This window comes from Triturus cristatus, chromosome 10 (genome assembly GCF_964204655.1).
Source record: "Triturus cristatus chromosome 10, aTriCri1.1, whole genome shotgun sequence".
Taxonomy (NCBI): Eukaryota; Metazoa; Chordata; class Amphibia; order Caudata; family Salamandridae; genus Triturus; species Triturus cristatus.
Window position 1 is genome coordinate 867866855 of NC_140593.1, and position 14785 is coordinate 867881639.

At 43.0% G+C, this 14785-nt stretch overlaps 1 protein-coding gene across 1 annotated transcript in view; it reads right to left on the reverse strand.

Annotated features, from left to right (window-relative positions):
* The window catches only part of LOC146796128 (uncharacterized), a 237040-nt gene that overhangs the window by 104907 nt on the left and 117348 nt on the right, over positions 1-14785 (reverse strand). The window contains exon 4 of the mRNA XM_085628506.1: positions 6014-6109. Within this exon, the coding sequence (XP_085484632.1) occupies positions 6014-6109 (96 nt within the window). The remainder of the gene's footprint in view (positions 1-6013; positions 6110-14785) is intronic.

Genomic DNA, 14785 nt, shown 5'->3' on the forward strand with positions numbered 1-14785 from the left:
AGCTAGCGCTTGGGTCTGAACTTTGTGATGGGAGCTTGAGATGTGTCGTGGGAAGACTGCTAAGTCAGAAGTCTTCATACTTGTCCCCTAGTGTGCACGCAGGCAGTGTATTGTCTGTAACCGAATCGGCAAAGTTTCTCCAATAAAGGGGCCTTGGGCACTCGGACCACACTGAGGGCATCTGTAAAGGGTGGGTTAATTGCACAATGATACTTGATCTGCTTGATTGCATTCTCTGCCTTTGTAAGGTCTTCCACAGGTTGCCTGCTGGTGGCCAAGGGCTTGTGGATGCTATGGCCTCAAACAATCACTTTAAAAGCATCTCATTCAATGAAGCAGGTTAAGGCATGACCATTGTTAACTTCATAATTGTAACCAATGCTGGATGTTATAGATTCTCTAGAGGTTGGATCCTCTAGTACTGCGCCACATTGGTGCCAAATGGGTAAGGGAGGGTTTGACAGGCCTAACAGCAGTGTAGCCACCATTAGACAATGGTTATATATATCTGCCCAAGTTGTCAGTTTGAGTAAATGATGAGCAAAGCAATGCTGAGGAGAGTATCTGGTCAAGGTGCACATCAAGGTTATGTGGAGGAGAGTAGAAAGAGTAAAGTGGGAGCCCAGGATTGTGGTGCCTGCATACATCCGGGAGGGCCCAGTGTCCCAACCAGTCAACTAGAAAGTAGAAATTACTGATCATAGGGCCCTGAGGAAGTGGTAGGAGGGACCTGTCCAGACTAGGGTCTAATTCACCATTGAAGTATCCTTAAAGAATCCAAAGGAAATTGACCCAAGGTGCAAGGAAACCAGGCAGTTGTGCTAAGAAAGCATTTTGGTCAGTATTCAGGGTTCATATGCTACCCAGCACCAATGCAAACTACCCTAAGAGCCCAAATTAACACACACCTACCATCAGGATCTATGATAGTTGAAGCTGTGGATAAAGTGACCCCAGAACGGATTCATATCATGGTACTCCTGGCATAGGCCAAATACCTTGTAGAGACGATTTGTACAAGACAGCGTTTTTGGACCTTCTGCTGGAGTCAAGTGAATTTCTTATAGTGAGGGGAAATGGGCCCCTGTATGAAGGAATGTGTGCATTTTATAGCATTGGACTAAAATGTTCATTACCCTGAGGTTCTATGACATTAAGTTATAACCTGGGGGGAGCAATGATGCAATTAGCAGGAGCAGATCCAGGGCCAAAGGCAGCTTAGCACAGTGAGGCGGCAATCGGGATCAGCACCTCTCTACACTAGTTCTCGTTTCTTGGGAAGGGCATCAGTGATGAAAGTATAAAGCATAGAATGAAGGGTTGGATGGATAAAACTTGAACCAGTACATGGGTGAAGCCACAGTAATCATTACCAATAGGAGCAGGATGAGGAGCCCATACATGTGGAGGGGGCCCCCAGGCGTTCAACAATAAGAGTGACCCCCTAGTACAAGAGGGGCCCTTAGTAAGTGTATGTGGTGAAATGTCAGAAGGGAGTTAAAGTCTGCCCGCTGTTTGAGGGGTCATGATCAGTGGAGAGTCATGGCCTCCTGATGGATAGGGAAATGAAGAAACATCATCCTCATCAGAGGAGGACAGCGTGGATGGCATGTTAACTGGCTCAAATAAGGATGCTGGCACCATGGGGGGTGGTTGCTTGCCATCTTGGGCCTGTGCAGGTGATGGTGCTGACACAGATATCAGGAGTCCAGGCACCCTCATGCCACTGTGCAACTGACAGTGGCCAGTACCCCGGTTCTGTTGTGAGTGGGTGTCCAAGTGCTCAGAGGAAGGTAATCTATCTTCAGTCCAAGCTCAGGGAGCCTCCAGTTCTGTGGAAAAATGCACCTTGTTACCTGATATGATTTTAAGTTTCATTAGAAAGAGTAGGTAGTACTTGAACCCCATCTTTCTGAGTTTCCTTTTCACACCCAAGATGGAGGCATGCTAGTGCTGGAAGACTAACATACAGTCAGGAAAGATGGAGGCATGCCAGTGCTGGAAGGCCAACATATAATAAGGAAACAGTAGCACTTGCCGGTTCTCATATTCAAGGTGTCCAATTTGCCATGCAGCTCTAAGCACCTCATATCTGTCCCTGTAGTATAATAGACCAGCTAGGAGAGGGTACGGGGAGCACCCGTGGGAGGGCTTAGCAGGAATACAGTGGGCCCCCCATACAGAGGAAAAGAGAGTTAAGTTCTGGATTGGTGTAAAGGTCTTGGCCCATTGTTCGATGAACTTCCTCGGATTGTTGCCTTCCATTCCCTCTGAAAAGCTGAACACTGGTGGTCTCTGTTTGTGTAACACGTTCAAAGAGCTTCTTCTGGTCTGCTCATATGAATCCAAAGTCTATGGCTATAGCATCACTTTGGCTTCAATGGCCATCTGCGAGGAATTGATGACCTTGAGAAGTATGTCGACTTTGTCTTGCACTGGTGGTGCCATGATGTCCCCAGAGGCTGGTAGAAGACCGTCAGCTGGTGAAGCCGCTGAGCATGTTGGCTTGGTAACTAAAACACTGCACTTGGATTGAAGAGAAGCCTGATGCTGTTGATTGAAGATCGGCAGGTGGGTTGTACGCTAACGAATAATGCTAATGATGTTGAGCGAATGAAGTGGGCCTCCTTGTTAAACTCAAGTGTACCAGGGAGGCTGCAATCCTAGGAAATGCAGCACCAGGAACCCGGTTCTTGCTCCTCAAAAATATGGAATGACCTACATTGGCAGTTCAAAACTAGGTAGAGCACCATTTGGTGAAGGCCAGTTGGTGTCTTTTCTGTGCTCCGTGGAGGGCAGTGGTGCTGACAATGGGGATAAAGGGGGCTGTTGGTGCAAGGATTAAGCTGTGGTACACAACTTTTGTGCGTCCTTAGTGGAGAGGTCGTTTCCCATCTTCAAACTTCATCCAAGAGCTGTGGGGAACACCAGGCAGGTCCCACAGTTATTTTGCAGCCCCCAGAGAGGCTTATGTCCAGGATAAAATAAGATGAGCATCAGTGGGGCCCCTTGATTCATCATTCATTGAACCACTCTGATCCGGACTCAGTAAGGTTCACCCCAGGAGGGGGTCTCGATTTGGCCAGCAGCTCGGACCCCCCTCAGTGATGCTATGGCCCGAGAGAGGCAGCCGAGGGGCCATTGTCTGGAATAAAATGAGAGGGAGAACAGCGGCCTCATCTCAATTTGTCCATCATTAAACTGGCCAGATCCGACATCAGTGGACACACGAGGGGGCATGGGGCTGACAAATCCCCAATCCCACCAGTAGATCTGATGTTATGCGACACTCAATGCACTCCATATTTGAACAACTGAAGCTGGCCAAGGATCCTTGATCTGGGGAGACACTGCTCGCGAATCATAAACTCACTCCAGTAGAGGCCAGTAGGTCTCCGGCAGGTTGAGGGAGGTCCAGTTGCATCAGGTCAGCTGTTGCATGCAGGAAAGCCTCTGGAGCTTGTTGTGGCCCAGTAGCTCAGAACAGGAAGTCAGCAAACTGACCCTTGGAGTCACTTTGTAGTCCTGGGTTCAAGGAGATGGTCCTCTCTCCTTCAAGGAGCAAGGGCAGACCTCAAACAGCAGGACAGTCCCCTGAGGAACAAGGCAGGCCTCAAGCATCAGGCCAGTCCTCTGGTAGCAGAAGGACAGTCTACTGACAAACAAGGCAGGCCTCAAGTGGCAGTCTTCTGAGAAACAAGGCAGTCCTTCTGAAGTCTTCCACAGGCCCACAAGTGTACTGAAGTGTTGGTCTGAGGGTCCAGTATTTATACTTGGTACCAGCATTTTGGTGGGAGAAACTTCTGAACTCCCCCAACATCTGGTTCTAGAAACTTCCTTCCTTCCCCTGCCCAGGCTCCAAGGGGTCTGTGGATTAAGGGTGGGCGCAGTGCTCCGCTCTGTCCACGGAGTGTGCGTAGTACTGCCCACTTCGCGCTGCGCAAAGTAGGCGTAGCAGGGGCAGACTACGCACACCCCGCGGCGAAGCAGAGTTGCCCGCCACCCGCCTCCCTCCCGCCCTCATTTTACAATTATTACAAACATTAGATAAAGAAAAATTACTTACCTGAGCTGCCGTGTCCCGGGGCTCCATCTTGCTGCTTCCTGGATAGCTCCTGCCTCACGAATGCGCATGCGCGGGCTCCCGCGCATGTGCGGGCTCCCGCGCATGCGCATTCGTGAGGAAGAATATATCCAGGAAACAGCAAGATGGAGCCCCGGGACGCGGCAGCTCAGGTAAGTAATTTTTCTTTATCTAATGTTTGTAATAATTGTAATATGAGGGCGGGAGGGAGGCGGGTGGCGCGTAGTGGGGCTACGCGAAGTGTGCGGGTGGGCGTAGATTTGCCCCCACTCCGTATTGCTTCACGTAGCCTCACTACGCCCACTACGCCCAGGGCTACTGTGGATGACAATAGACTGGTGTCAAGTTCTTTGGGAGTGTGCTTGAGGCAGCTCCTTTGAAATTTAAGTGGGTCAGGGAACAGCTCCGCCCCTCCCCTCATGGCAGGATGGCCATCCCGACAACACCTAGTCCTCGTTTATCTCATTGTGTGGGTGGTATACACTTAGGCCAAATGCCAACTACACCCAGTCATTGGACACAGGACACAGGCTGCAGGCACCAAATGGTTGGGACAAGGAAATGCCAACTTTCTAAAAGCGCTATTTTCAGCATTGTGACTTAGCATCTGACTTTACCATTAAATAGGATTTTAAGTTACAATTCTATTGAGACATTTCTACCTGTTCCCAATGAAATGTTAGCACTTATTAAATGTAATCAGGTAACCCAATGTTATTCTGTGGGAGAGGTAGGACTTAGGCCCTATAGTAGTGAACAAGGAATTTGGGAGTTTATCACTACCAGGACATGTAAAACCTAAACAAATATCCTAATTTATAAATACAATACACCCTGCTGTATTGGCTGTCTAGGTTTCTTATGCCAAGTTCAATTGGGAGTTTAATACTGCTCACAGGCTGCAATGGCAGGCCTGAGACATGTTTTAAAGGGCTACCTAAGTGGGTGGCGCAATAAGGGATGCAAGCTCACTGATAGCATTTAATTTACAGGCCCTGGGTACATGTAGTACCACTTTATGATGGACTTTTTAGGTAAATCAATTGTGCCGTTAGGGTGTACGCCAACTTTACCATGTTTCAATGAAAAAGCAAAAGTGCTTTACCACTAGTTAGTGGTGGTAAACTGCACAGAGTCATAAGTCCAATCAATCAATCAATCAATATCTATTTATTCAATTTAATGCAGTAAATCATAAAAGCACATAAAAAATTGGTCACTAAAAATCACTTACAAATACAGTACATCACATTTCACAAAGAAGAATGATACAGCCCCACTAAAAACCATAGTACATAAAAACAGACACAATGACTGGATAAAAATTGCAAATACAATAGAGCAGGCATTACTTAGGTAAAATTCAAGGATAAAAAACAGTGGACCTCCAAACGTATATCATAAACTACTATATTTGAAACAGATACAAACAATGTGTAAAGTGTGCAGTCTAGCAGTCATTTCAAAAGTGCAAATTTGGGGTTCTGAAGGTTTTTGCCAGACAGCTAAAAGGTAGGGAAACAGAATTCAAAAGAAGATATGACACACAATGTCTGTGCAAAACAGTCCTAAAGTCAACAAAAACGAATTTCAGGAAATAGGAGGGGAGAAGCCAAAATGTTTAGGAGAAGATCACACCAAAGGCTGTCAGGTCTAATATCAGGTTGGTGTTTTACAGCCTTTATGTTGTCGTCAGACAGGTGGCTTGGTGTGAACCCACTGTAGGGAGAAGGCAAGTCTTGGGGATCAGGAAAGGCACGTGATTAACACTGTCCTTGCTGTGTCCCTCTGATATATTATTTTCATCTGGAGGCTGGGGCTCAAGGAACACTGTCTTGCCTATCTGTCTCTCATGCTAATGATGCATGAGAGGTTGTTGTAAAGCAAAATTCAGAAAGTACGAACTAGAGGTACATGTGTTTAACCTACCTTGGCTGGGGGAGCAGTTTTTGGTGGCATAAGAGGTCTAGCTCTGGGAAGTATGTTTGAGTGGTTTCCATTCTGGCCTCTTTCTTCTCTTGAATGCTGAGGGTGAGAAAGCAATACATTAATAAAGATGTTACATCATATAATATGGAAAGACAACTCTACTTTTGCTTTTTGTGAGAGGAAATACATTTTGGGAACAAGCTTTTATTTAAGTGAAAAGTGTTTTGAAAGCCAAGCAACACATGATGAGTCTAATAGCTCTGAAGATTGTTTTGCTTTTAAAAACTGAACACAGGAGCAGAATAGTGGTCAGCGTGGACAGGTGATGATTTCCTAGGAGCCTTGTGTGAGATGGGGGATTCATCCCTTCAGTCCCTGAATTTCAATAGGAGATTTGGATGGACAGTGAATTAAGAAGCCATACCAATCCTGCTTTTATCATCTTTTTTCATCCTTTTACAATGCTGCTCATGCCATAAAACCAAATAAAATCAACAGCTGTTCACAGAGTACACTGTAAAGAGCAGCTCCTTCCTATTCAGAAGCAGTGGGAGATTTCCTCCAAAGGGTAGAGCACATGATAAGGAACTCTAACCTGACTATGTGGGAGATCACATGGCACCCTCCTGGTCCCTAATGAGATGTCAACTTTACAGCATTACTTAGCACTGACCAGAGATTGAGAGGGAGTCATAGTGGAGAGATTTCTCACAATATGCACATGCAGCCTGAACCTTGCATCGCACCTTGATATAGAGTCAATAGTGTCAGGTAGCAATCCCAAGACTTGTGCCTGCTCTGTGCTGAAACGCAGTGTGTTCTTCTTTGTGTGGGGGGGGGAGGTTTATATAGTGCAAACTCAGCATGAAGGTAGCAGAATGCTTTATAGAAGCACCAGTTATGTAAAGGAATCACTGATGATAATATCGATGACAAAAATATAGATGTCAGAAATATCGATGTAAAAATATCGACAGTCAAAATATCGACATCCTATATTTAAAAGCTAAATGACAAAAATATCGAAAAAAAAATAGATGTAAAAAATATCGAAGTCCAATATACAATTTTTGTATGAATAAAAAATAATGTTAAAACACATATCTTATAAAATTAACTAAAAACATTATTATTTAGATATAACAAACATTAAAAAAATATAATAAACAAATGTAAGTTAAGAAAATTTAAACATACATATATAGAATTAAATATATTAATGTATATTTACTTTAAAATATTAATAAACTAATAACTTTAATTTATTTTAAAATATTATAAATATATAAAAATTAACCATACAAAATATATATATATATATATACACATACACCTATAACATAAAATATGATAATAAAAACATTATATTATAAAATAAAATACTAAAATATTTATACATTTTTAAACTTACATTTTGCACTCCATTGAGTGCAACAGTAGGAAAATTGTTCAATGGCGTAGGGTTAAAAATTGACTATTCCCACTGCAATTACTGCAACAGTAGAGAAAGTGTTGGATAGCATAGGTGTAACAATTTATATTACCTCTCCAGTGAGTGCAACAGTAGGCAAAGTGTTGGATAGCGGAGGGGTAAAAATTACTATTCCCACTCAAGAGAGTGTAACAGTAGGGAAAGTGTTGGATAGCGAAGGGGAAAATATGACTATTCCCACTCCAGAGAGTGCAACAGAAGGGAAAGTGTTGGATAGCAAAGAGTAACATTTACTATTCCCACTCCAGAGAGTGCAACAGGAGGGAAAGTGTTGGATAGCGGAGGGGTAAAAAATACTATTCCAACTCCAGTGAGTGCAACAGTAGGGAAAGTGTTGGATAGCGTAGGTGTAAAAATTACTATTCCCACTTCAGAAGGTGCAACAGTAGGGAAAGTATTGGATAGCAGAGGAGTGGAAATTACTATTCCCACTCCAGACAGTGTAACAGTAGGGAAAGTGTTGGATAGCGGAGGGGTAATAATTACTATTCCCACTCCAGAGAGTGCAACAGTGGAGAAAGAGTTGGATAGCGTAGGTGTAAAAATTACTTCTCCCACACCAGAGAGTGCAACAGTAGGGAAAGTATTGGATAGCGGAGGGGTAAAAACTACTATTCCCACTCCAGACATAGCAAAAGTAAGGAACGTGTTGGATAGCGGAGGGGTAAAAATGACTATTTCCACTCCAGAGAGTGCAACAGTAGGGAAAGTGTTCAACAGTAGAGGGTTAAAATTAATATTTCCCAAAAATTTAAATAACATTAAAAATGAAACAAAATACCAACTACAATACACAAATTGTTAATAACACAAAAATAAAAAACATATAAAAATATAATAAATTACAAAACATAGAAATATATTTTAATGTTAAAAAGTACTAAAAATTAGCTACAAACCTTATTTTATAGAAGTTAAAAAAACATATTACAAACAAATAACTTTATTTAATATAAATTAATTGTAATAAAAAAATAATTATCAATGATTTAAAAAAAAATACTTCACACCATATTCCCCAATAAACGCATATGACTCCTACATAATTGACACAATTACCATATTTAACAATTGATTCATTATAATTAACAAACAATTAATAATTAATTAATAATAAAAAAATTACCACAAACAATGCTATTAAATCAAAATATAAAATAAATACTAATAAATACAAATTATTAATTACTTTATTCAAAATAAATTACTTTCTTTCCTATTCCCCTATACACACACAACTCACTCCTAAAAAAAATAACACAATTTACATAATTAATTAATCAAATCAAATCAAATCAAAATCAACAACGTCCAAAATTTCATATAAAACATGATACAATCAAATTACATACAAAATACAATTCATATCAGTAAAAGACTAGAAAGGGTCCCGTTGGACTACCTCACATGCTAAACAATAAAACGGAGTGTACCCTGTAACAAGAAGGGCTGCTAGTTGTCCAGACAGGCCCTGGTTTTCACCGTAGAATTCAAGTAACCCGTGATGAAAAAAATACAATCAGCCTTCAACAGTTGCAAGTACAGAAGCGCTGGGTGGACCTGGTTAAAATTCAACTTCTTTAATAAGGGGAATATAAAATATCCCCGGGGTACCTCATAATATTTACAAAAAAACATCAAGTGTAGCAGATCCAGCCACAGGGTGCTAACACCTTACCTCTACTGCACCCTTTTGGGACAGCGAGTAACAGATGAAATAGATCCAGGCGGAACCTAGACAATAAAAAACGCTCGTATGTAGACAGCGACCCCAGGAGATAAGGTTCAGTAGATGGATTTGTTTGTAGCATCAGGAATTTGCAGACAAGAGGTTTTCGCACTTCTCGCTCATCTCTCTCTAGTTTCCTTAAGCTACTAAAAGCTTTCTTAACAAACTCCACATTCTTTTGTACAATAGAATCAGGCTTTAAGAAAAGTTCAGGGCGCCCCAACTCATCGACACAATGTTCAATATATTTTAGCCATGATATATGGGACATGTTGTCAAGGCTCAAGTATTCATTTATGATCTGCTGACTGAGGGCTAAATCCTTATTCAGCCAACACTGAAGCCAGAACACTAGGGGGCTCAAAGCCAGGCCCAACAAGCGCTTCGGAAAAGTTTTCTCAACCACCTGCAAGGCATCTCTGCCAATATGCCCCCAAATTTCACTGCCATAGCAAGCTCTAGCTACGCTTTTAGCCTGATAGACTTTCAGCATGGCTGCAATTGGGCGATTGCCTAACTTTGCAGCAAAGTTGAAAATAGCAGCATTTACCCTCACCAGCTCCCCCTTTTTCTTCTGGATAAGAGGCCCCCTATTCAAATGGTCATCCAATAAAACCCCCAAGTATGAAAAGACAGTCGTCTAAGGAACCTTCTCGGGACCTACTGTGAAGAGAAACTTTTTTGGGCCGCATCCCTACCTGCAATATATAAGATTTAGCATTATTAATTGTTAAATCTCGGGCCCCCATGAATTTTAAGAAGGCGTCAAGCAGAGATAGGAGACCCCTAGCAGTTCTGGCTATAAGGACAGCATCATCCGCATATAGTAGGATGGGAAGCCACTGTCGCCCTACATATACGAAATATCTGCCCCCGTGTATGCTAAAACTCTATCCAGATCGTTTATGTAGAGGTTTAACAAAAAAGGGGCCATAATACAGCCTTGCTGTACCCCCCCTCCCAATGTCAAAATCCCTAGAGACACGAAGATCCTGAGAGAATCTAACACTGGCCTTAGTGGCCCTCTGCAGATCCTCTAGGAAGTTAAGGATATTGCTATCCACCCGTATGGCCCTCATGAACTGCCACAGTTTGACCCGGTTGACACAATCAAACACGGACAAAAGGTCCATGAAGGACAAATAGATCGTACCTGGGCAAGCAATCGTGTACTTACCGAGGATCATGTAAAGATTAAGGCATTGGGCCACAGTTGACTGCCCTGGATGGAATCCATATTGAATATCTGAAATTATCTTGTGCTCCTCTGCCCAGGAAGATAATCATTTTAGCAACACCCCACCCACAACCTTTACCACTGAGTCAAGAAGGGAGATCGGCCTATAGCAAAAGGTGCTATTACGATCCCCCTTCTTAAACACTGGCACGATGGTTGAAGGGGCTCAGGACTCAGGACAACCATCCCTGGCTGCTGCGTTAAGCACAGCCACAAGAACTGGTGCCCGAAAAAGTGGATCCGATTTAAATAGGTCCGGTGAGATGCCATCCAGGCCTAGTGCTTTATTACAAGTCAACCCGGCAATCCCTGCCTCTAACTCTTTCTGATCAAAAACAGGTGTATTGATGACCCAGTCTAGCTGGTGAGATTGCTCCATAGGGCCCTTAAAGATCAATTTAAAAATGGGACACCCAATCTTCCACAGTGATTTGGGAACCCAAATCACCCCATGCATCATACTCAAAAAGTGGTCTATTAACAATACTCCAGAACCTTGAACTGTTACCAAGGGTACTCATCTCTAACAACTCCCTCCATGCTTCCTCCTTCAAGGCACCCTTACGTATGGCCAGTGACTGTTTGTATTCGTTACGGCAGGCGTGTATCAGTAGTTGGTTTCTCGAAGCCTCCCTCAGTTTCCGCGCCGCCTGAGAACAAGACGATTCAAACCATCTGGAAGTCGGAGTGACTACCTTACGTGCCGGAACACTTAAGAGTTGCCCTACCTTAATGGTGATAACGTTATACACGCTAAGAACATCCCTCAAGGAGGTACAAGGCGAGATACAGAGTGCTACTTCGGCAGCAAGAGAATCTCGTACTTTACCGTAAATGGCAACTGGGGAGACCTGCGACCATTTAAGACAGCACCTACCGTCCGTTGGTCTTAACGTGCCCGGTATCACCACACTAGGGTTTTTAAATAAGAGTGGGCCACTCAATTGCACACAAAGCGGATTCTGGTCTCTGTAAACACTTTCCATGATAGTAAACCCACAAAATAAAGACTGATGTTTATGATCACCCAGAGCAACTAAGACAATTGGATGAATTTCTTGCTGGGCAGAATCATATTTAAAATACTTTGCACTGTATTTAAATGTTTGTCGTAAAATTTATATGTTATGTACAGATTGTGGTGTGATATGTAAATAGTTTTTTGTTGGTCCACTTCACGTCACTAGTCTACATGTAAATGTATAGTCTATATCTGTGTGTGTACATTTGTATGTGTTATAATCAAATGTATATAGTACACGATTTAATTCAATACACTAAAAATCTTATACTGATTGAGAAGTATATGATGTCCTTTTTTGTTTGGACTTTCCTGTTTCATTTATGACTAGTCCCATCTGGACAGATGGACTAATTTATTTATAAATAAGTTCCTACGCTTCGAAACCGAATAGGTGGCAGAACCACTGTTCCCTTAATGTACTAATCCCCAGGTTCTGCACGTAACTGGGCTACCCCATTATCCTATACTGACTTACACCATATCTAAGCGTCCATGAAAAGCCACGCAAAGTGGCTTTGTGTGGGCTTGTAGATATGTGTCTGCACTATGCGCCGCTGGAGAGTCATAAAAAGTGACACACCGGCGGCGAAAGAGGCTTGTAAATAAGCCCCCAAGCTCATGGCTCTGGTCTTTAAACGTGGCTATGCAATTTTTAGTACTTTGACAATGCAGCCTCAAAGTGTAGCTAGCAATTTTGTTGTTGATGCAACTAATCTTTAAAGTATTGGTGGTTCCTTCTAGATTGAAAGACATTTCTACTATGCGTATTAACACTTTCAACAGGTCAAGTGATTAAGCTGTTTAATGTTTATAAGAGATTCAGAATGAATTGAATTGAGAGATTCCTTATGCTGCGTGCACTGGAAAATCAGTGAGTAAAATGGGAACAAAGCATAACACAGAGGCAGAGACATGACAGGCTGGTGTCTTCATAACTTTAAAGTTCCAAATGAGATTTTAAATAAGTAATGGCTGAGAGAAGTGACAATTAAGTTTGGGCTACACAAAACTCAGCATCAGGTAAGCATGGGAATTGTACTTTATACAAGAAAATGTGGGCACTGAGGAGCAGCCTATTCGTAACATATCTAAACAATATTTGAACATTGGAATGTTGAGAGTGACATCAATGGCGTAGTTAGGGATTTTGCCGCCCGGGGCGATCTCTGAGTTTGTTGCACAGTGCAGGTTAGATACAGGGGGCTGGCGACAGGTGACGAGAAGTGGTAGCAAAGTAGTGACAGACTACGATGAGGGAGAAAATAAAAGGAAAAAAAAAAACGTACCTCGCGCTTGCTGCCCCCCCTCCTCACCCTCTCTCCCCAGCTACGCTAGTGAGCAACATTGAAAATAATGGAGTTCTCTGGCTTCTAATGGCCGGTAGAAGCCCTGAGCTCCAAAATTTCAACGATGTTAACAGCTGTTGTTGTGAACAAAGGCCTCACGGAGCCCGAGGAGATTTCATTCCAATCGGGCTCCGTGAGGCCTTTGTTTTATTTGTTAGAACATTCTGCCCTCTAGTGGTGGTATGTTCTAATGGCCATATAGCTCTCCATAGCTGGGCTATACCGGCATTAAAGCACAGCTCCCTTGGTAAAGGCCCTCGCCTTTGGTTTGGGACTTTAACGATGGCGTGGGCCTTTTATGGCCGGGATAGCCTGCTGCATTGGGCTATAAGGCAATATTAAAACATTGCAATGTTGGGAGCTCCATTGAAGACAGTAAAGTGGCACAGGGATTAGATTTGCTAGAATAAGCCATCTGCTGCAATATTCCAAAATGTTTATTTATGTGTTGCCCTTTTTAATAGAACATTCTACGCTTAGTGAGTGGAATGTGCTAATTGTATTATAGTCCTTCTGCCTCATGCTATACCAGTTGTTAAAGGATTATAAATCAGGTTTAGGTACTTTAACAAATGGTATAGACTGAGGCAGCACTGGATGAGGCTATATAACTCCAGTAAACAATGCAAAACCAAACTGCGATAGGAAGGGACAAAGCTTCATTACTACAGCCTCGAATAAATAAACTCATGAAACATCAGTCACAATTTTTAATCTTCTATTGATCTAATACTTCAAGCTGTCACCCCTCTTTCATGGGACCTCATTTGGAGTCTTTCAATATCATAGAGATCATTTTAGATAACCTCTGTTAGTGCCACCCAATTTAGATTATGGTAAGGCCTCATTAGCTTTGACTATGTGAAGTGCAGTGCCAACTGAATATTGGATTCAGTAGGCATATATGTAAACATACCACCATGTGGGTACCCAGTTTAGGTGGGCAGCATCAGTGCAGAGCTGTTGAGTTCTCAGAAAAAAACAAGGCTGATTTTATAACTGTGGTACCCTTCTTATAAAGTCATGCCCAAATTGATTAATTACTTACTGGAATAACAAATGTCGTATGATAAAGGAAGGGTAAGTGTGATATCTTTGCTAAATTCAAATACATTTAAAAAAAATTACTAGATTAGAGGTCCAAGCAGCCAGGAAAAGCTATACAAATGGACTTCCATTTAAACAGGAAAGCATAGGCCCTCATTAAGAGAGACCTCTTAATTTCGATGGGAATGGTAACAGCAGTTATCTGCCTCATCAGAATTATGAGATCCGCCAGAACACTGAAAGTCTCATAAGTTTCACCCTAGAAATTTTGCCCACTAAAAGCAGCCAAAGTTTCCAGGCGAAAGCCCGAACTAAATCAATCAATCAATCAATCAATCAGGGAATTATTAAGTGCTCTGCTCACCCGTGAGGGTTTCAAGGTGCTGAGGGAGCAGCTCCGGGCAGTCGAAGAGACAGGTCTGGAGTTTGCGGAGCAGAGACTTGTGGAGCCCGGCGTGGAGGGCGTTTCCGTAGTCCAGTCTGCTGGTTATGAGTGCGTGGGTGACGGTCTTCCTTGATTCGGGGGGATCCATTTGAAGGTCTTGCGGGGGATTCTGAGGGTGTTGAAGCAGTTGGAGGCCACGGTGTTGACCTATCGGGCCATGGAGAGGGAGGAGTTGAGTACAATGCTGAAGCTTTGGGCATGGTCCGTAGGGGTAGGGGGGGCTGCCAAGGGCGGTGGGTTACCAGGTGTTGTACCATGCAGAGGGGGAGGGTCCGAGGACCTCTGTCTTCTCCGAGTTGAGCTTCAGGCAGCTCCTGCTCATCCAGGATGCAACGTCTTTCATTCCTTCCTGGATGTTGAGTCTGGTGGTGATGGGGTCCTAGGTGAGGGAGAGGATGAGATGGGTGTCGCCAGCGTAGGATACTATGCTGAGTCCATGCTGTCTGACAATG